The sequence below is a fragment of the Saccopteryx bilineata genome, chromosome 1 (genome assembly GCF_036850765.1).
Source record: "Saccopteryx bilineata isolate mSacBil1 chromosome 1, mSacBil1_pri_phased_curated, whole genome shotgun sequence".
Classification (NCBI taxonomy): Eukaryota; Metazoa; Chordata; class Mammalia; order Chiroptera; family Emballonuridae; genus Saccopteryx; species Saccopteryx bilineata.
The window spans coordinates 271,278,781-271,299,372 of NC_089490.1; the positions used below are offsets into that span (position 1 = coordinate 271,278,781).

The following is a 20,592-nucleotide window of genomic DNA, read 5'->3' on the forward strand; positions in this document are numbered from 1 at the left end:
ACAACTTCATACCAATAAATTTGAAAATTTAGATCAAATGAACTAATTCTCTAAATAAACAAAACAGTAAAACTTCAGGAGGAAATAGAACACCTGCGTAGTACTCTAACCACAATCACACCAGGTAAGACAGTTGTAAAACCATGCCCACAAGGGAAACCTGAGGTCCTGACGGTTTTGCCAGCTGCCTCTCAGATCATGTGGGAATGACTATCAGGAATAAAAAAGGAGAAAATGCTCTTCATCTCACTAAGGCAGTTTTAAACACACCCAGCAATGGTGTTAGAAATGTACAGTATGACGATGGGGTAAAAACAGAAAAGAAAAAACAGGCACTTCACTAAAAAGGGGAAATGAGTTGTGAGAGTATGAAGCGGCACTCCACACGATCAGTCACCAGGACCTTGAAAAGATCACACACGCACACCTGAACAGTAAGATAACTAGACGGTGGAGTCCAGGGCGGGGAGGGCGTGATGCAGGTGGGGTTAGGGCTGCACTGGAGGCGGGGCGCTCTGCTAAACTGAAGCACATTCTCCATGACGGTCCTGTCACCCCCAGTGAATCTTCAAAAGAAATGACTGTGATGTCTGCCACATGACGTGCACAAATGCTCAGGGTAACTACTCCTAAGCCAAAATGGACAAAACCCTGAGGTCTGTCCACCAGTTGATAAATGGTAGCAGCTTCATGCCATGGAACACCGCACAGGAGACAACAAAGTAACCAAGCCAGCAGTATGGGCAGATGACAGAGAATTCTGAGACAAGACAGGCCCTGAGCATCCACTGCAGGATTCTGTCTGTGCAGATGCAAGAATGGCAGGGCCAGGGGGCTCAGTTTGGAGAATGTCTTCTGTGACATGGGTGCTTATGCTAAGGGGCCCACCTGCCCAGGTACGGAGCCTGGTAGTCCAAATCAGGAGCTGCTGGGTGACTCCACGTTCTGGTTGTTTTCAAGGTTTCCACTTTTACCCAACAACCAACCTAACAGCTTCTAAGGGTTATGAGACATTCTACCTACTGTCAGAATAAAATGCTAAGTCCTGAAGCTGGAAGGGACCTTAAGTTCTCATATCAAACTCGTTTGATTTAAACTTGTTTATCTTTAAAAAATGGAGGCAGGCACCAAAGCGACCAATGTGAGTAACTTATTAACACATGAGACTACAGCTTTTTTTAAAAGGAATTATTAATAAAAATTTCTTTCAAAAGAATGTGACTTCAAGAGACGCAAGACAAGACTGATCCATGTGTACTGGGATTTACAACCTGGAAAACAAGTGACTGAAGGGCCACTGCGAGCTCGGACTCTTCAGAAACAAACCCGCCAGCAGAACGGTGCCAACACCTTGGAATGCCAGTCCTCAGGGATTTCCAAATGACCATCTAGAACCCCTGTTCCCACACTTTGCTGCCGGACTCATTAGCTTCCTGTACTATGAGAACCTTTGTACAATCTGTCAGCAAAAACAAGTCTCCTAACACCTATTTTATAATGATGCTGAAAATGAGAGAGCAGCAAAGGTCTGTAGAGAATTTTCTAAGTCTGCCAAGTTTTAGGCTTCAAATGCCAGTAAGTTCTGTGTGATGTCACTGATGTGGGGACTGGGCCCAGGTGCCGAGAGCCCCTTGTGGCCTGCCTTGAATTGGTACCAGGGTCAGCAGAGTCCCTCAGGCCTAGCCAGGTGGTCTGTTCATGGAGCAACTTTACTCAGAGCCATGCCCACTTGGGTGAGAATGAACCCTCAGAAAGAAACCTCTGCTCCCCAAAGAAAATACATTATGTAAAACTTGTGAGTGCAGTCCTGGGCAGGTGTTTAGAGCGTTGTTGCAATGTGCCAGGATTGAGGGTTTGACCCTAGGTCAGGGCACATGCAAGAAGCAACCAATGAATATACAACGAAGTGGACCAACAAATTAATGTTTCTTTCTCTTCCTTTCTAAGATCAAAACAAAAAACAACCCTAAGAAAAAAAAAACTTGTGGGTGTGGAGGCCAGCCCACTAGGTGTTCCAATCTTCATAAGTACTTTCTGTGCAAGTGAGGAGTCTCAGTGACTGATTCCTGGACCCACTTCAATGTTCTGATAATAAAACTAAAAAGGGGTCACTTGAAACCACAGTGTTCCTCTTTCAAATCATTGAGGGAGAGTCACACACCTTAACTAAAACTGCTGACTCTTGACAAGGTTGACAGCGATAGCGAGTGGGGACACATGGGAAGGACATGTGCTCTCCTGCGAGCCGGCCTCTTGCTCACCTCCACCGTCTCCCAGTAGGGGCCCCCCCTTCCATGGACTTCTGCAGAGGCCAGAGCATCAAGATGACCCTTAGTGGCAAGACTGAAATCCAAGACTGGCCCACGAGCTGTTGGGACTGAGATACTGATGTCTGTGCTGCAAACATGGATAGCTACCTGCTGTGCTCATGCAACTGGACACACACTTTGAAAGCAGATCCTCAAGAATGCAATTTCAGGCCTGACCTGTGGTGGCGCAGTGGGTAAAGCGTCGACCTGGAACACTGAGGTTGCCGGTTCGAAACCTTGGGCTTACCCGGTCAAGGCACATACGGGAGTTGATGCTTCCTGCTCCTCCCCCTTCTCTCTATCTCCCCCCCCCCCCCTAAAAATCAATAAAATATTTAAAGGAAAAAATTTTTTAAAAAAATGCAATTTCACTGAACTCACAATTAACCTCACTGCCTCCAAATCTGTGGCTGCTCTCTGCCCTGCTTGTGCTATTTCTCTCTCTACGTTGACCTAGGGTGTTTCTCTAACAGAATACCACTAATCTGACCAGTCATGACTGTGTAATAATTTAGTCATCTAGTCTTCAGTATCAGATATAAACATTTAAGAACATTCATGACCCCAAAGTTGGGGAGAGGATCTTTAAATTTGTCCTTTTAACAAACACATTATAAACCCAGATCACATGTTCACCTCTGGGAAGAAGGTAAACTGAAGTAGCTGAAAGGCTTCCCATATTGTAGCAGGCCAACAAAGTGTTACAGCCAGAGAAATTTATTTTAAAATAGAAACATACATACATAAGCTTTAAAATAGTCCAATTTTTAAACAAAAAGGAAAAAAAAGCCATTTGATCCCAGAGTCTATACAGCATGGATTTAGAGGCATTTGAAATTTCACATAAGGAGCACTTACAGACAGTTGGAGATGGAAATCCGCACTTCCTGCCCCCGGAATCTGCCGGGTGGGGGATGCTGCGGTGACGGCACAGCCACTGCTAACACTGGACGCTCCTTTGCCGAGAGCCACCAGCAGCCAAGGGTGACCACGAGCGCCCAACATCTTAGTGACTGAGACAGACGTCTTCACACCGGGGCATCATACGTGAAGCCGGCTCCTCTCAAACACCACGTGAAGGGACTCAGGGGACGTATGAGAAATGCTCAGAGGTTTTGGCAATGTAGAAGGTGTAATGTCCAAGAATTCACCAGAAACATCCAAAAATAGTCAGCTGACCATCCAAGACGTGCTGTGCAGTGGCTCGCGGGCAACCCAGGCCAGGGCTCAATGTGTGTGTGGTTTCTGCTGGGGCCTCTCCTCATAGGACTCCCCAAATTCATTCACTCTGCTCCGATCCACAGGGTAGAGCCTGCAAGAACACAACTGCTCTAGTGCTTCTGAAGGGCGGACAGTTCCTCCAGTCCCAATAATTAACAATCAAGTTTGTCAGAAGTTTACTGTGTGAGAGAAATTTTGGGATTTTCCTCTTCCCCTCCTGTTGATGTTTTTAAGTGGTAAGGCCAGAGCTCTGTGCTCGAGGTTGATCAGAGGACAAGGACATACACGTCAAAGTGAAGCTTCGAACAAGCCCTAGGGAAGGCCTGCCCCAGCGGATTGATCCTAGGAGCACGGCATGGGGGCTGGGGCAGCAACCTCCTTCGTGCTGCACCAAATTTGACTATGGAGATACAGGCCCACAGTGGCTGATTCTATCATTCAGACAGAACAAGCATTTCTATACCAGGAGATAGGCAGTCAGAATAATTTCTTCCACAGACTACTATAGACAATTAGAATGCTAGTTTGGGCAACACACAAATATCACTGCAAACTGTAGGTTTCCCCACAGGATGACCAGGTACACAGCAACAGGAACTGTGTGATTCCACCTGGCCAGCACACCTCAGAGGCACTCACCATCGCTGGTACAGGTAGACGAGGAACACTACATCGTCCCTGAAACAGGCAAGGCGATGGGAGGTGGGCATGGTGATGATGAAGGCGAAGACATCGTCAATGAAAGTGTTGAATGCCTGTGGCCCGGGTGGGAGAGGGGACAAGGTGAGGAATGGGTCACTGGGGCTCGCCCAGAGATGCCCAACCAATCACCTGAGCCCTGTTCACACTCATAACCTGAGTCAGCAAATCACCTTATAGCAGATATACCACGGGCAATGAGACTCTTGTAGTGACAATAAAAACAGAAAAAGAGTGGGTAGAGGCTCTGGACTGGCCGCAGCACGCCCAGACGCCCTCAGGGCAGCCTAACTTGTGGGCTATAGACCCCACTACCAGACACCAGTCACTGGGTCGGGGTGTCCAATTCTGATACGTGTTGGCAAGTAACACGGCTTTTGGCTCAAGAAAATATCTTCTTTCACTATGAGAGTCAGAGCTGCTATCTTTTAAAGTCACTCTGTGCTCTCCTGTTTAAAGGAGACACCCTAACACTGTGACAGGAATGTGGCCCTGTATACAGACAGCACCTCCTTCAGGCAGAACACTGACCTTGTACGTGAAGGCCTTCCAGGGCAGGTGCGCCACAGACTTCATCTGGGGACAAGGAGACATGTGTAGATCAGCGGCAGGCCGCACAGAGAATGGAGGCGACCGTCCGGCTGGGGATGCGTCTTACCTTGTAGTTCACGAAGAGTTGGGGCAGCATGAAGAGGAACCCAAAGGCATACACCCCTAGGGAGAGAAGCCACGGCTAGAGAGCCTGCATGGACCGTGACACGCTGACAGCCCGGAACTGGGCTTTCCATCCTGCGCTGTTCTGGGTGGTAGAGTAACTTCAAAGAGCAGCATCTTTTTCCTCAATTGTCACGTCTCGCCTACCGAGGCCACGCGAGTGCCGGGGCTGTGAGGGCAGGATGTCTGCCCCATATGGTCCCCTCTGGGGTCTGCGGCCAGGTTTGAGAACCAAACCCAGTGAACGTGGCATTCAGGGAGCCCTCCCATCTGCTCTGTGCCCTTAAATGCCCACAGAGACCCAGCGCTGTGGTTGGGGCAGCCCAAGGCTGGTAGGCCCCATGCAGAGCTCCATGCTCTCGGGCTGCTCTTTTAGTTTGCTCTAAGGAACCAATGTAAGAACAATGTTGTTCATGCCTGGCCAGATAGCTCGGCTGGTTAAGAGTGCTGTCCCAAACAACAGAGGTTGCTGGTTTGATCCCTGATCAGGGCAGACAGGAACAGATCTATGTTCTTCTCTCTTTCTCTCTCTCTAGTCAATAAATAGTTAAAAATAAAGAAAAGAACAGTGCTGTTTACTGCTAGCACTGAGAGTTTTCATGAAGAGAAAACAGACCACTCAGGGCACCAGTATCGAGAAGCCTGTGTGGTACTGTCGCAAACTGGGTACCCTGGTGCCCAACCGATCGCACAGGGTAGGGCAGAGGGCCTGACAGCATAACCTCATGTCACAGGAGCAGTGAAAAGGTACCTGCTGTAAACGTTGTTACCAGAACAGAAATACACACGACTCACCATTGACGAAGCTGTTGATTAACCAGGAATACCAACTGAAAAGAAAGAGAGCCGTCACTGTGGAAGGCCCAACTTCCCTCATCAGTGTGTGTTGAACTGACAACTAGGACTCTTGTGGGAGTCCTCTGTAAACACCCAAGCTCTCAAGACCCCATAACAAGGTGTGGTATCTGCACAATAGAGGCCAGGGTCCTTGGTCAGATCCCAAAGGCTGCAGTGCCTGGTCAGGATGGACCAGCACGCCAACAGCTTCCTGGGAGCCTGGGCTCGCTGGGGGGAGGGTGTGCGCACGCGCAAGACCGTGCACAAACACTATCCTTCAGAACTGCCAGGCAGATGGAAAAACTGCTCTCAGGGCTGTGTCCTCACCCCGGCCCTTTCCCAGGTCCCTGTGGCCCCGAACGCAGAGCCACACAGTGCTACCAGGTTTTCCCTTGTCAAGTGCATCTGACTTCACCCCAGACAGCAGTGCTGTGGGGGTCAGCCTCCCTATACTTCCTGCTGATCTGGCAAAAGGGGCAAAGGGACACCACCAATGCAGCTCTGTCCCTAATTCCAAGGCTAGACCCATGAGTGTTCCTGACCCCCGACGTCCTGCTTTCCACACTGCAGAGGAGATGGAGCCACAGAACTGGCTCAGCCCCTGTCCCCACAGTGGCGGGCAGATGTGGACAGAGGCTCAGGGGCCATCAGCATGGCTATCAGTGATGTACTGGTCTCTCCTGGTGCCAGTGTAGCAGGGGGAATCCTAGTGGCACACATACCTCTTATACTTGATGTTCAGCAGTGAGTAGATGGCGCCTCCAATGCACAGAGGGTAGAGCAGGTAGGACAGGTACTTCATGGCCTGCAGCGAGCAGAGAATTTCCTGTTAGAGCCCAATCCTCACAACTTTGTAAATGTGTTTAGTGCAACTCACAAGAATGGAAAATAAACAAATAAGGCAAGAAATTGACATGTGGGTAGCTGTCTCTTGTCTAATGCAAAAGGAGACACGTCAGTGTGTTTATCAAACCCACAGAACTCATAGCACCCAGAGCCTGGCTATGTAGACTGTGATGTCAATAACAGAGTACTGGCTCACCCAAAACAAACTAGCCTACAACAATCAGTGAATAAATGTGGTGGATAAAAATCTGAAGATACTCTCCTAGGCTTGCGTCAAGACTGCTGTCCTAGTCAGTGCAGCCATACCCTTGTATTTATTCTGACTTGGATTTTATTGTAGCCCAGGGGTCCCCAAACTTTTTACACAGGGGGCCAGTTCACTGTCCCTCAGACCGCTAGAGGGCTGGACTATAAAAAAACCTATGAACAAATCCCTATGCACACTGCACATATCTTAAAGTAAAAAAAAACAAAACGGGAACAAATACAATATTTAAAATAAAGAACAAGTAAATTTAAATCAACAAACTGACCAGTATTTTAATGGGAACTATGGGCCTGCTTTTGGCTAATGAGATGGTCAATGTGCTCCTCTCACTGATCACCAATGAAAGAGGTGCCTCTTCTGGAAGTGTGGTGGGGGCCGGATAAATGGCCTCAGGGGGCTGCATGTGGCCCGCAGTTTGGGGACCCCTGTTGTAGCCTCAATAAAAGTTAGAATGCAATCAACACACCCATCCCTCTATAGGACACACTGTATGGTCCCACTGCAAACTGCTGCTCCGCCAGGACAGCCTCAGCACATGGGCCTCCCTGAGGGGCCACCCGGGTCTGAGTGACAGTGAGCTCACAGCAACCAAAAACACCCCAGGGGATGAATCTGCTTATGAAAAATAAAGACGTCCTGGGAAACACGAGCACAAGGACACCTGCAGGGACCCGAAAACAGGGAGAAGCCTTATGGCTCTTTTCCAAGTTAGAAAACCACTCAGGATTGTATCCAATCATCCGAGGAGTCAAAAGCATCTGACTTCACTCCAGATACCACTGCTGTGGGGGTCGGCCTCCCTATGCTCCTGCTGATCCAGCAAAGGGACACCTCCAATGCAGCTCTGTCCCTAATTCCAAGGCTTGGTCCCATGAACGTCACAATAAACGTCAGTTACTTGCCTGCTGGACTTGCACACTGCCCATACCCCCCTGCTTCGCACCTGAGTGTCGTATTCCTCAGTTTTCCTCTCAGACTCGCTGTAGGTGCCAAACTGTTGTAAAATTCAACACAATCATGTTAACTGGATGACTTAAGACAGGCTGAACATGGCTTCACTAGGACAGAGACCTGTACTGACCAGCAGAGACATCCACCCAGCCACACTCGGCTGAAAGCACGACCCACCGTCAAGGTTGTCGTTAGCATAACCACACCCCCCTCCACCTGCGGAACCAGCAGGCAGCGTTTCTGTCCCACTGGATCCTGAACCCTGAGCCACACTGTGTGTCTGCATGGCAGAAGCAGCCCCATCCACGTGCATCTTACTCACGGGGCTACATCCTATTCTTACCGCTGGTGGATTTTTTTTTTCAGTGAAAACACTTACATTGTACAGATGCACTCTGACACTGCTCTTAAATCAATAAAGGTGGGTTCACTAGTCTAACTTACAGAAAACAAACTGCATTTTACTTGTCAGATTTCCAGTCCTTGATCTGTTTAGGACCTGGATGTGGGAGGGTCATAAATCCCTCAACTGAGATCTACCTGGAAACCCCACACGCCACTCAACCCCCTTCCCCAATCCGTGGGAAGCTCCTAAACACCCAGCAGCTGAGACAAGCCCCAGGCTGTAGCAGGCTCTTTGGGAAGCCAGTCTAAACTGCTCACGGGCGTGTGGGAGCTGTCAGACCAGCGTCTCATCTCAGTGTGAAAGTGACTTGCCTTTTAGTGAGGGCGCTGCAAGGTCTGGTCTATGATTGGGGCATCCCCATGTGTACCTAGAATCAGCTGTGATCAACCAACCAAGCAGTCATGTCACTGGAGGATAGTCCCACGCTATAGGGTCCCATTAGGTGCGGCTCTGAAATCCACCAGCAGACAAGCTGGTGCATGTGAACGACGGGCAGTACAGAGGGAAACAGATGGAGCTGGACAAAAGGGAGAAAGAACCCCAGAAAGCAGCACAGCAGACAGACCTGAAACGTGGGCCGGAGGCCTCTCCAAACAACAGTCATTTTCAGAGCCTTTTTCACTTTCCACAGCTGAGGAGACACAATAAAACAACATTTATAATCCTTAGAGTAAGGAGATACCAGAACTCAGCACTCAAACCCTTGTGGACAAGGCACCTGCCTGCTCAGGCCCCGGGACCTGGCCCCTAGCCTGCATGCCAACTCAGTAGCTTGTCCCCCACATGGACTCTATAACTGACTCTGGGCACCAACAAGCAGGCCCTCAGGGTGGCTGTCCTCTGGGCTGAGCCCCCTTCCCAGCTAGTCTGCACTTGGCTGGCTCACACCAGTCTGCCTGCCTGCCTCTAAATATTCACCCTGGCACTTTCTTCCTGGCATTGGAAGGCCCCAGCCTCAACCCAAACCCTGCCATTTCTGGGTCTCTCTGGGACCCATGCACCACTTGCTGCCTTACTGAGATAGGAGGGACATCACTGCCTCAGAGAGTGGTTTCCACACTGCAGGAGTGGCTCTGGGAGGCTCTTCGTCTGAGATCTTTCTCCATGGGCATGAGTACAGTCCCTGACCTGACAGCCATGTGTGAGGAGGGCTGGGACTCGCAGAGCAGGGGCATGCAGGTTGCCACCTCCACCATTCCTGTGTCCCAACACTACTTTCATCCTTGAGGTGTGGCCCGAGCCTGCCTGCCCCACAGGGCGCTCTTTCCTGAGCCCACACGGTGCTAAGCCTCTGGAGGCCACACTGCATGCTTCTGCTCCCAACAGCATCCAGCACAGCACAGGCCATGTGGGGCTTTAAATGTGTCAGAACACATTCTGTGATGGATGTGATGTGCTAGGACCTTTTAGTAAGAACTGCAGGGCCACCAGAAGGTACCTTCTAAGCACTCACTTTGGTCAACACCCAACAGCAGTCATACCCCTGCCTGCCCACGGAGGTGGCCCCACGTCACTTTTTAGTTACGTGGTTTCTGACTACACTGATTGCTTGGGCCCAAGGACCATGGCATGTGGCAACTCAGACAACTGCTCACCTCGATGGCGGCTCCAACACCCGCCGGGACCAGTACCAGCAGGCTTGTCTGCTCGTCCAGCAGGAACAGGAAGATGACGACAGTGCTGAAGCAGCGCCAGAGCACTGGGAATAGAGGGGGGTGTTGAGAGGGGCCACTGCCCAGCTCACACACACACTGCACATGTACAGCCCCCATACACCTTTAACACCCCGCCCAGCTCACACACACCTGCACAATATAGCCCACACGTGCAACACCTCCACCCTACTCACACACCTGCATATGTACAGCCCCACACACCTTTAACCCCTCCACCCAGCTCACACACACCTGCACAATATAGCCCACACATGCAACACCTCCAACCTACTCACACACCTGCACATGTACAGCCCCACCCCACACACTTGCATATGCAAAGCCCACACACTCACCCATCCTCTCACCTGCATACAGTCTGCACGCTCACACCCGCCCTGCTCATACACCTGTATGTATGAAGTCCACACATGCACACCTCCACTTGACTCACATACACACCTGTATGTGCACAGCCCACACATGCACACCCTGTCCCTGCTCCCAACACATGCATGCGCGCACACTCATGCGTGGACCTACAATATTTCTCCCCCTTTGCGTACTAACAGTGAACAGTGGGCCACACGCACTAAGGAAAATGGTTTAAAATGATTAGAAAAGGCCCCAGAACCCAGCAGAAGGCAACCCTAGCTACATGAACTGTTTAAGTTATACTTGCAAACACATAAACAAACAGCAAACATGTGAGAAAATGGGTTCCTGACTGGAATTATGACGGCTTGCTTTCCTGTAGTCGTCACACTGGCCCGTTTTTATACTAAGCCTGTGATAACACATTTATCTTTTAAAACCTGTACCCTTTTTCTTTTAAAATCATGCTTCAGAAAACACTGCAGCTGACCAAAAATGTCCTGAGGCCTTACGTGCTTCTCTTGGTGGCAGCACAGCGCCAGTTCTGCATGGTGCTCGCCAGGAGCACGGGCCCAGGGAGGAAGACGCCAGCTGTCTGCCATAGGCAGACTTGGGGACCTCCTCCTCCCCTCCCCTGAAAAGGCTGGGAGGGGGCAGGAAGGCTCAGCAGGGGAGGGATGTCCTCTCTGAGGAAACTAGAGGACAGAAAAGAAAAATTCAAGACACAGATGACTCGGGCAGGGGAGCAGCCATGCATCCCAGACCATCCACGGGGGCATGCCGTTTCCAAGGGAGACGCTTGGCTAACTGACAGAGACGATAACTAAAACCAGCATCTGTGTCGTCACCAAGGTGGGACTATATGGCCTCCATGGCCCTCTGTTCTCTGTGGACAAAGGCTTACATGACACGAAGACTGTGGAGACAGCTCCTTCCCAGTTATTACCATACGTACCCTAAAGAGGCCCCTCTGAATAGGAGCAGGGAACTGGGTCTGCAACTAGCTAGCATTCGCCGTAGACAATCATAACCTTAGGTTTCAAAATGAACATCACAGCCCATCTTTACCAACGGCAGAATTCACTCTGAGAATGGGTCAAAAATCCCGAGGGCATCTACCTGCTTTGGTGGACATTCCAATCATGCTTTTCTTTTTCTTCCAGAAACTGATGTCATTTTTAAATGCCAGGAAATCAAACAGAAGCTGAAAAGGAGAAAGGACAGTCGTGTGCATCTATCTCCCGTGTGAGTCTGCAGGTGGACCCCGTGTGTCTCGTGGACTGCACTGCGGGGCTCACAATAACCAGAGTCCCCGCCTGCAGTGGCGGGAAGCCGCAGGACGCTTGGATAGTCCCCTCCCCTGTCGTGGCAACAGTGCATGGCTGTACTCCTCAGAAGCACACAGGCTCATTCTGAATATAACCTTTTGATAAAAAGTGTGGTTTTCTAGCACAGTTCTGGAAGGTTTTAGCTGGACTGGGGCTGAGCCCAAGGCACAGAGAACCAGCTGCAGCCGGCTCCCTGGCCTGGCTGTCTCACCTTCCCACCTGAACCTGAGTGTGGCACAGCCACCCCTCAGTAATGGCTTTCCTCCACCAGCCTGGAAACCCATGTTCAAACAGGGGATCCACACAGAACTGGTATTTAATGTTATGATCACCACACTGGGATTTATATAACAAAATACTTACTTTTTATAATCAGTAATTCATATCATTTCTTTTCAAAACACTCTCCTATATCAACCAAGTCCCAAGTCCTTAAGTTCCAGACACTCTCTCCTCAGTTGGAAGAAAAGCCCTTGCACAACCACCTGCCAAGTCTCAGGTCTGTTGGGAACCAAGGGACCACCAGGCCAGACATCACCATGTCAACCCCCAGGCTGAGCATGGTTGGCCACCTCAGAGCTATCCACACCTGCCACTGTCATTACCAATAAGGACTCAGTCACCAACTCACGTGAAATGCTGCGACAAAGAAGGTCAATGCTAAGAAATACAAGTTGGTATCAACAAAAATTCCTTTCACTTCATCAGCATCTTTCTCTGAAAACCCTGAAAAGGAAAAAAATAACATAACATAAAATGAGCATTAACCTTACCTAACATTACAAAGTTTTTGCAAGTTTTGGTAGTAAGAGTTCACTTGAGCAGTATTTGAAACTGGTGTTTCAAATACTATGTTCTGGGTAAAGCAAACTTTCAGGTAATCAGCAAGGACTTTTCAAAGACAGAAACTGGAAACAAAACACTAGTGACCTTCTTGATTAAAATTACATAAAGGAACCTGCACCACAAGGTTCAAAGGCTAAAGAGTTTGCACAAACTATCTGGACTGGCAACTACAGGACACTCCGTCCACAGGTATGGGAGGGCACGTGCAGCCTCACCTAACTGCTGCAGCGAGTACACGGCGTCCTGCATGTGGATCCAGAAGCGGAGCTTCCCCAGCGAGATCTTGTCGTAGGACACAGTGAGGGGCAGCTCGGTGGTGGAGCGGTTGATGACCTAACAGAGGGACAGCGCGGTCAGAACCTGCCCCGCCAGGGCGCATGCAACTGCCAGCCTGCCTCCTTCGGCTCTGGTCAGACCACTGCACACTCTGGGTTGTACCCTGAGCATGAATCCTATAACTCTGTCCCTAAGTGCTGCACCCACCACAGCCCAGGCACAGTGGAGGCTGAGGCTTCAGACCCAGGGCCACATGGCTGGTGGACTTTAGATGCTCTTACATCCTGGGCAGTATGGTCACACCTGAGGCTGAGCTTTCCTCCTTCCTTCCCTCTCCTCTGGCGCGCCAGTGCCCATGCTATCCTCTCTGAGTGGGCGGGGCTCCTCCTCCACACAATGTTCAGAGCTCTTCCTGAGGGAGCCCTGCACATTTCTTGTGACCATGCCCCCTCTGCTCATTCTTCCTAGCATGAGAGGCACCACTACCACATGCGAGGGACTAGCAACACATGTGCCACTGAGCCAAACACAGCCCCTCTCCTAGAAGGGCTGGAGACCAGACGGCTCTGCCCACACCTACATGCCGAGTGCCCCGAAGTGCAGAGCAGGGGCAGTCACTCCACCTGGGGAGGCAGAGAGCTCCAGGGAGAGGCAGCATTCAGGCTGGGCTCACGACAGTGCAGAGAAATAGGAATAGAAGCTGCTCAGCAAGGAAAGTACAGTCTCATGTCCAGCAGCAAACGTGGCCACAGTGGCTAGGTAACAGGAGAGAGGAACCCCGAGCACAAAGTAAAGTGACCCCACCATGTCCCTGAAGGTCCTGGGCACACCCACAAGTGTCACATTCTGTGCTCACCTTGACCCCTCACAGTGAGTACTGCTGACACTGTGAGCCTGGCAACCAGACAAACCACATCACCACACACCGGTGCACCAGCCTCAGGCCAGGCAAGCAGCTGGCCAGGACCACCTCACTTGGGTACCCTTTGTGGGACAAAGTCTGCACCTTTGTGGCAGAAACCTAGGAATCAACAGAACAATATCCACAAGCTGCTTCAGCCAACAGGCAGCCCTTCCAAAACCTGTGTGCCTGCTGTCCAAACACTTAATGGAGGATCTTTTGAGCCCTTCACCAGCGAGGCACAGGTGCTCAAGGGTGTGCCTCAGAAACCCAGAGCACAGCCATGCCAAGTGAGAAACACAAAAGGACCACGAGTGCAGGCCGAGGAGGCAGCCACTCCAGACCGGCCGCTGAAGTCCAGAGGGGAGCAGTACTTACCATGAGGTCCTTCACACGATTGCTGAGCTGGTCGATGAACAGGATGGGGAGGTAGTGCACAGTGTTCCCAAGTTGAATCCTGGGAGTGAAGCAGTTTTCAAGTCACTATGAAGTTTTCTGTCACCTTAGATGAACTGAATGCATCCCCAGACACTGCATTTACCTGAGAAATCCCACCCTGCACCTTCAGTTGCTTCTGGTCACAATAGTCCTAGGGACACACATGGAAGCAGAGAGGTCTCAAAAGCTAGACTCATCCCTCAGAGTGCACACCAGGAGGAGGTGGGTAAACAGGGACACGGCCACACTGTGCAGTATCACCCAGGGCTTAAAAAGAGAGCAAGGGGCCCATCTGTGCAATGACATGATGCAGCCTGGTGAGGCAGTAAAAACGAAAATAAAAACCTATCTGCTTTTCATGCCTGGGAGCAGTGGGGCGATGCCACAGGTCCGGATTGGGTTTTTTTTTTTTACCAAATGACACTTTCTATACTTTTTGTATTTTAAACTAAATGTATCATGTATTCAAAAATAAGATTTAAATTACAAAAGGAAAACCCCTCCTGACAGTATCACAGGAACCACTGACAAGTGAAGAAAAATAATTACTATTGTGGCCACTTGTCAGTGCTACATGATGACCTGATAATAGGTCTTAACCTACCAGCTGGCTCCTCAAAGCCTCGAGACACAGACTAGTTTAAGCTGGTCAAACAATGTTAACAGTTACGCTTAACTAATGATAGCAAGTAACAGTACCATGATCTAAAAGTTAATTTTAAATACACATAAATGAGTCATGTTAACACTGACCATGGCACCCCAAGGTAGTCAGGATACAGACAGGACAAAACTCAAACAACATGGTCTCATCAATGTTCCATTTTCTAAGGAAAGCCTTCACCAAGAACAAAGGGCAGGATAACTCCCGTCTAGTCTCATTCATTCCAATGCTCTGGCAGCAACCTTTGCTAGACTACCAGAGAAAAGGGATAAGGCTAGAAGGTGCCCAGGCAACACTTCAGGCCCCTCTTGGCCTCTCGTCCTATGGAAGGCTCAAAGATACAAGTGTGACCAATCCACTTTTGGATTTTCATGAGCTATCATCCCAAGGGGCTTCCTTCACCCCCACACCACTGAGTTGCCCGCTCTGATGTCAGCTTAGGACAAATGGGTGATGCGTAAAGCCACTCAAGTTAGGTGCATCCTACAGTCACTCCTACCATGCTGGTCCTGAGCCACCAGCCAGACCAGCACACTTACATCTTCATGTATCGATGCACATCGGCAGGCAAGGAGGACCCATCAAAGACAAAGTCATCCACCATCACGTTCAGTGTCAGTCTTGTTCTCCAGTGAGAAACGGGCTCATCCAGGGCACTCATCGGCTTCTTCTCAGCTTCAATCCTCTGCTAAATGAAAAGGGATGACTTAGTAGGAAAAGAAGTCAATGCTGGGTGGGAAACCAGGCCTGAAATGGCGAGGCAGGAGGGCGGCCGACACCCTCACCTGGGAATATGTGACAAGACTGCATAACCAGGAAGCAAAGCCTGGCAGAGTGTGGCAGGTGCTATGACTGCCCGTTCCCCAAACACTTACATCCCTCACTTCCTTCTCTCCACAGAGCAGCACATGGCACTAGATCTCACTGACTCCTATGTTGGGTCCTCCATGTAAGCAGGTCCACTTCTCAGGGATCCTGAGGCAGGTGAGGCCCCCAGACAACTGCAGGAGGTGTAGGCGAGTTGGAGCTAACTGCCGTGAGAGTGCAATGAGACTGAAAAGGAGACTATTTCTCAACCAGGGACATCAGGTTGTCTGGAAGGAGCTATGTCAATGACTAGGCATCCATCCCAATTAACTAAATCTTTATTTCAGATCTAACTGATAAATTCTAGGAAACAGTGAATTTTCATTCATCTCCTACCAAAAATATAGTTTAGATGCAATAATTTATCTCCCAAATAATAGCAGCAAAACAAATAAATATTTTTAAAAAATAGTAACAGCTAATGTTTGGCATTTGTATATTCCAAAGACCCCCCCAAAACCTTTACACCCACCTCCTCTCTGATTTCCCAAAATGCCCCACGAGGCGGGCTCCACTGTCTCTAGGGAAAGAGACATGAGGGGTGTCTCAAGGGCACACAGCAGGGAGTACACACTGAGAGGTCAGACCAGCCCGGCAGGGTTTCTAAAACCTGCCCTGAACCGTGGGAGCAGCATCACAGAAACTTTCTGAAAAGTTACCAACTTTCTTGTTTGTAAATCTCACCTTACATTCAACAGAGATCCAAACACCAGAATTCCTTTACCCAAGGCTTTGTTAATGGTCACTTATGTGATTTCTATTGTTTCTTGGACCATATGGTTTTCATGAATGTATAAACCATAACTTTGTACATATGCCTTTTTAATAGTTTTGATTTATATTCATAGAATAAATATTGACGAGCTGTCATACACAGTGTAGTGAGTCTCCTAATTCTAAGTAATGACTGCAGCTGAGCTCTGCAGAAAGCACCGCCCTGCACTTATGCTCCCTGAGAAACAACCTGGATAAAAAGTATCAGTGGGTTACTTAACGTGCACCTCACTAATTTGACATAAAATTTATGGGAAAACCATAGGAAATTATTCAGCTGAAAGACTGACGTGTTCAATAATGTCACACAGCTGTACTGTACAACAGTCACCCCAGCCCTAGATCTAAGCTGCATGTGCAGTGACATGCAGGTGTGAATTCCAAGTAGACAGTATAGGCCCCATTTGACTGATAACCTGATGAAGAGGCTCACCTGCGCAGCAGATTCCCCGGTAAGCAGATTGACCTCTTCCGGTTTTGGGACCATGTAAGTGGTCAGAGGGCTTACTAGGTGCACCTGCTTCCCATCATGCCACGGCAGAATGCCAGAATGATGGAGAAAGATATAGGCATACAGCGTCCCGTTATTTCTTGTTTTCTTTGGTACAGAAACATTAACTGTCCTAAAATAAGACAAATTACAATTTCAAACATGTACATTTATATTCTATGTATATGTACACAGCAGAGACTACTCAAATATCTTTATAAATTATGCCACTTCCCACCAACTATTTTTAGTTCGTAAGTACTAAAAACAAAACCTACCTGCCTATGACTAACTGTGAGTCCAGGTACAGAGGTTTTGGAACATGTTCTAAAACATTGGGCAGCAATGCCTCAAAGCCAAAAAGTCTGCATTTCCTAGTGCTCAGAGAGGTCAGTCACTTGCCTAGGTCACAGGCAGGCAGTGGCTGACCCCAAGTGTGCATGTCCCTTGCTCGCTGTACTGCCTCTGCAGCTCTCTGATGTTGCAGGCTGGCTGGAGGACGTTCATTCCAGTATATGTTCCCATTACTCTATCTGATACCTCCAGACGAGTAGAGGAAAAAGGTAGACAAGCACATCATTTTTTGTTATGCTTGTTGAGATCTCAAGACACTAGAGCCATAGTTAAATATGAAATGCCTTCAGCTAGGAAGAGACAAGTAGTTTGCTGTGGGAAACCGTATGTCATTTCTACTGCAACACCCACTCCTTCAACAACCTCCCCAGTGGCTGGTGCATATCCTACAGTCATCTGATGCTGGTATTAGCTGCTTCCTAAATGGTAAACTTATCTGCTACTTTCAAGTAAAACAAAAGTATGACTGTTTATATATCACATATAGGATTCCCATGAACACTTCTATTATTCACAAGATTAGGTAATACTGCTCCTCTAAGGTAACTTTGTTATATATAGAAAGTCAACTTTTAAACAACCTAAACATTTGATGATGCTAACCCTATCACTGACACTTTGTCCCATAACCACACCTTTCAAATTTGGACTCCACATCAAAATCTTCCACGTTCAAGACGAGATCCACGTTGTTCTCAGCACCAATGTTGGACCGAGTGGTGGTGTACACACTCAGCTGGAAACGACGTCAAGAAAATTAGCTTGGCAAGGACCCTGCCGCAAAATACACACGTCAAACACCTACCCTGAGGGAGAGCAATCTGATGCTGCTGGATAGGGAATGGTTTCATTTTTAACTCCCAAAGGGACAGCACTCTGACCTATGAATGAATGGCTGTATCTGATGTGTCTGCTGCAAAAAACCAACTTGCTGAAGTGTGTAGCTGACTGGATCACAGAGCAGGGGTACGATGACTCTGGGTAACTTGTAATGGGGAAACAAGGGGAAGTGTCTGGAGCCTGACTGAGAACACCATGCAGGCAGGGTCTTTAGGATATGGGTGGGGGGAGATGCAGGATCAGGCTAGGAGAGCCCCCTCGCTCAGGTGAGAAGAGCCCAAACCCCTGTCCAGCCCTGTTTTTTCAAATAAGAAGCGTCCCCCACCCCAACCAACCCTGCCCGGCTCAGGTGAGAATAGTCCTTGGCCCCGGTCGGTTGCGGAGACCCCCACCCCACTCGGGAGCTCACCTGCAGCTTGGGCCTGCGCGCCAGGTAGGGCTGGATGCAGTTACCGTCACCGGCGCACGGACGAGTGTAGACGATGCCGTACATGACCCAGCAGGTGTGCACCACGTACACCACAAACACGCCCACCACCAGACTGGTGAAAGAGCTGCGGCCGCTCCACATGGCGCTGCCGCCCCCGGGCGGAGCGCAGCGCCCAACCGCTCCGATCCGTCTCGCTGCCGCGGACCCGAGAGCCTCCCGCCCGGCGCCCTGTCGGACGCTCCGGCCGCCGCTCACACGAGAGCTGCCGCGCGCCGCTGCCGCCACCGGGAAACTAACGCGCTGGGCGCCGCTAGCCGCCGACCGCCCCGCATACTCTCGCCGCCGCCGTCGCCTACCTGTCGCCGCGGGATTCGCCGGAGCGCCGGCAGCTTCCGGGTCCTCCGCCACCCGCAGGAAGTGGACGCGCCGCGCAGCGACCTGGGAAGCGTAGTCTAGCTGACGCGCGAGCGCACACACAGTCACGTGAGGCGCGAGCCGGTGACGTAATCTTCCCGCGCGGCTCTTGTGAGGTGCCCAGAGGGTTCTGTTCTTTGGGCAGGTCGGGTCCGGAGCGGGGCGGGACTGGGACAAGGACCCGGTAAGCGTGGAGCGCCAAAGAGAGGGGACGCCGTCCTGAGCGGATTCCGCCCCCACTTCCCCTAGCCGATCCCCACCCGAGATCGCAGGCGGACCCCGCGCGGTGGAACCCGCTATGCCCTAGGCCTGACCGGACCTACAAATGGGTGAAATGTTAACTTTTGAAGAACCTGGATGGAGGCGATACAGAGATTCTGTATTATTTTTTCAGCCCTAAGTCTGGAAACGTTAGGATAAAAGTAGAAGGAAATAGTAAATAAATTCACAAAAATTAAATACCTGATTTCATGTTGGTTTTGTTAGGACAAGGGTAGCAAGGCTGGTTCTGAATGTCTGGGTAAGAAACGTCTAAACCTGTAGAGTTTTTTAATAAGTTTTTGTGAGCCAAACTGATGACAGTTGCTGGGAAGCAGACGCTCAATGGCTTGAAAATGCTCTGGAGAATAGCAGTTTTACGACTTATTTTAACATTAGAATCAAAGAAGGAGACATAAGGGAGTGGGAATTACATGAAATCCGGGGGTGGTAACTGAGGGAAGTGGGAGAAAGGAAAATGGTAAAATATCTGGGGTTGGATAAAAAGCAAAACAGTCACAGGTCAGGAAGAGTGAGTGGGACCCGTGGCCAGTGCCCACACAGGAACAGCCACGTGGTATGAGCTGTCACATCATCCCTTAGGACAAGTGTGTGGCTGGGGGTGAAGAATACAGAAGGGCTGGCACATGGGAAACTGTATGAGTTTCCCATGGCCTCTGTAACGAAGTACCACAGATGGGGCAGCTTACACATCAGGAATTTCTTGTCTTAGTCCTGCAGGCTGGAAGTTCAAGGAGGTTGGCAGAGCTGTTCCTTCTGAGGGTCTCTTTTTTCTGTCTCCTCGCATGGTTGTTTTCTGTCTGCATCTGTGTCCTGATCTCCTCTTATAAGGATACTAGTTGGGATCAGGGCCCACCCCAGTGACCTCACTTAGCTTGATTTCCTCTTTAAAGACTGTATATCTAGATTCAGTGACATTCTAAGGTGCTGGGATTAGGATTTTACATATGAATTTGGAGGGATACAGTTCATCCCATAACAGTCCCCCATTCCATTGTGAATCCTTCTAAAAATGTCACCATTATCTGATGTTTTGAGGATTAGAGGAAGGAGTGCCGAGCCAGGCACTCCTGAACCTCTCTGACGGCTGGCTCTGGCAGCTTGTTCTGTCCTTATCTAAACTGGGGGCTGATGTAGGGATGGTGGGCACTGGGAGAGATGGGTGCTCACTCTAAGGTTGGTCAGGCCAGAAGAAAGCAAACCCCGCACAACATAGGAATCTGGCTTCTGGCTTCGATACCTGTTTCCTTGGACATCCTGACAATGAGTCACCTTCCATCACTTATCTGAACATTCTGTTACTTAGTCATTAATCACCACCCTCTCCTAGTGTTTAACCGCCTAGGTAACAGTAACAGTAACAGAAGTTTTTGCCCTGCAGTGGTAACTACCACCAAACCCCATCCTATA

At 49.7% G+C, this 20,592-nt stretch overlaps 1 protein-coding gene across 2 annotated transcripts; it reads right to left on the reverse strand.

The window, feature by feature from the left end:
• Window positions 1-3,010: 3,010 nt before the first annotated feature.
• CLPTM1L (CLPTM1 like) lies at window positions 3,011-18,893 on the reverse strand. 2 transcript variants are annotated; one of them, XM_066243318.1, is made up of 17 exons: window positions 18,469-18,893; window positions 17,855-17,955; window positions 16,809-16,998; window positions 15,274-15,419; window positions 14,011-14,089; window positions 12,671-12,788; window positions 12,241-12,335; window positions 11,401-11,485; window positions 9,847-9,950; window positions 8,817-8,882; window positions 7,838-7,888; window positions 6,503-6,585; window positions 5,739-5,773; window positions 4,888-4,943; window positions 4,761-4,805; window positions 4,170-4,285; window positions 3,011-3,621 (listed from the first exon to the last, which is right to left on the reverse strand). In XM_066243318.1, exons 1-17 carry the CDS (start codon window positions 18,628-18,630, stop codon window positions 3,537-3,539), a joined length of 1,617 nt encoding a protein of 538 aa, XP_066099415.1. In that variant the 5' UTR covers window positions 18,631-18,893; the 3' UTR covers window positions 3,011-3,536. The 2 variants fall into 2 exon arrangements, with proteins under 2 accessions (XP_066099415.1, XP_066099413.1); XM_066243316.1 differs by having other exon boundaries at window positions 15,274-15,422.
• Between the last annotated feature and the right edge of the window lie 1,699 nt (window positions 18,894-20,592).

What these genes read in the sequence shown, in the direction of transcription:
- CLPTM1L (XM_066243316.1), bottom strand. Translation starts at nt 18,630, where the DNA reads ATGTGGAGCGGCCGCAGCTCTTTCACCAGTCTGGTGGTGGGCGTGTTT. An exon ending in CGCGCAGGCCCAAGCTGCAG is followed by an intron (nt 17,956 to 18,468) that starts GTGAGCTCCCGA and finishes CGTCGTTTCCAG; the next exon opens with CTGAGTGTGTACACCACCAC. An exon ending in CCGGGGAATCTGCTGCGCAG is followed by an intron (nt 15,423 to 16,808) that starts GTGAGCCTCTTC and finishes CTTTTCATTTAG; the next exon opens with CAGAGGATTGAAGCTGAGAA.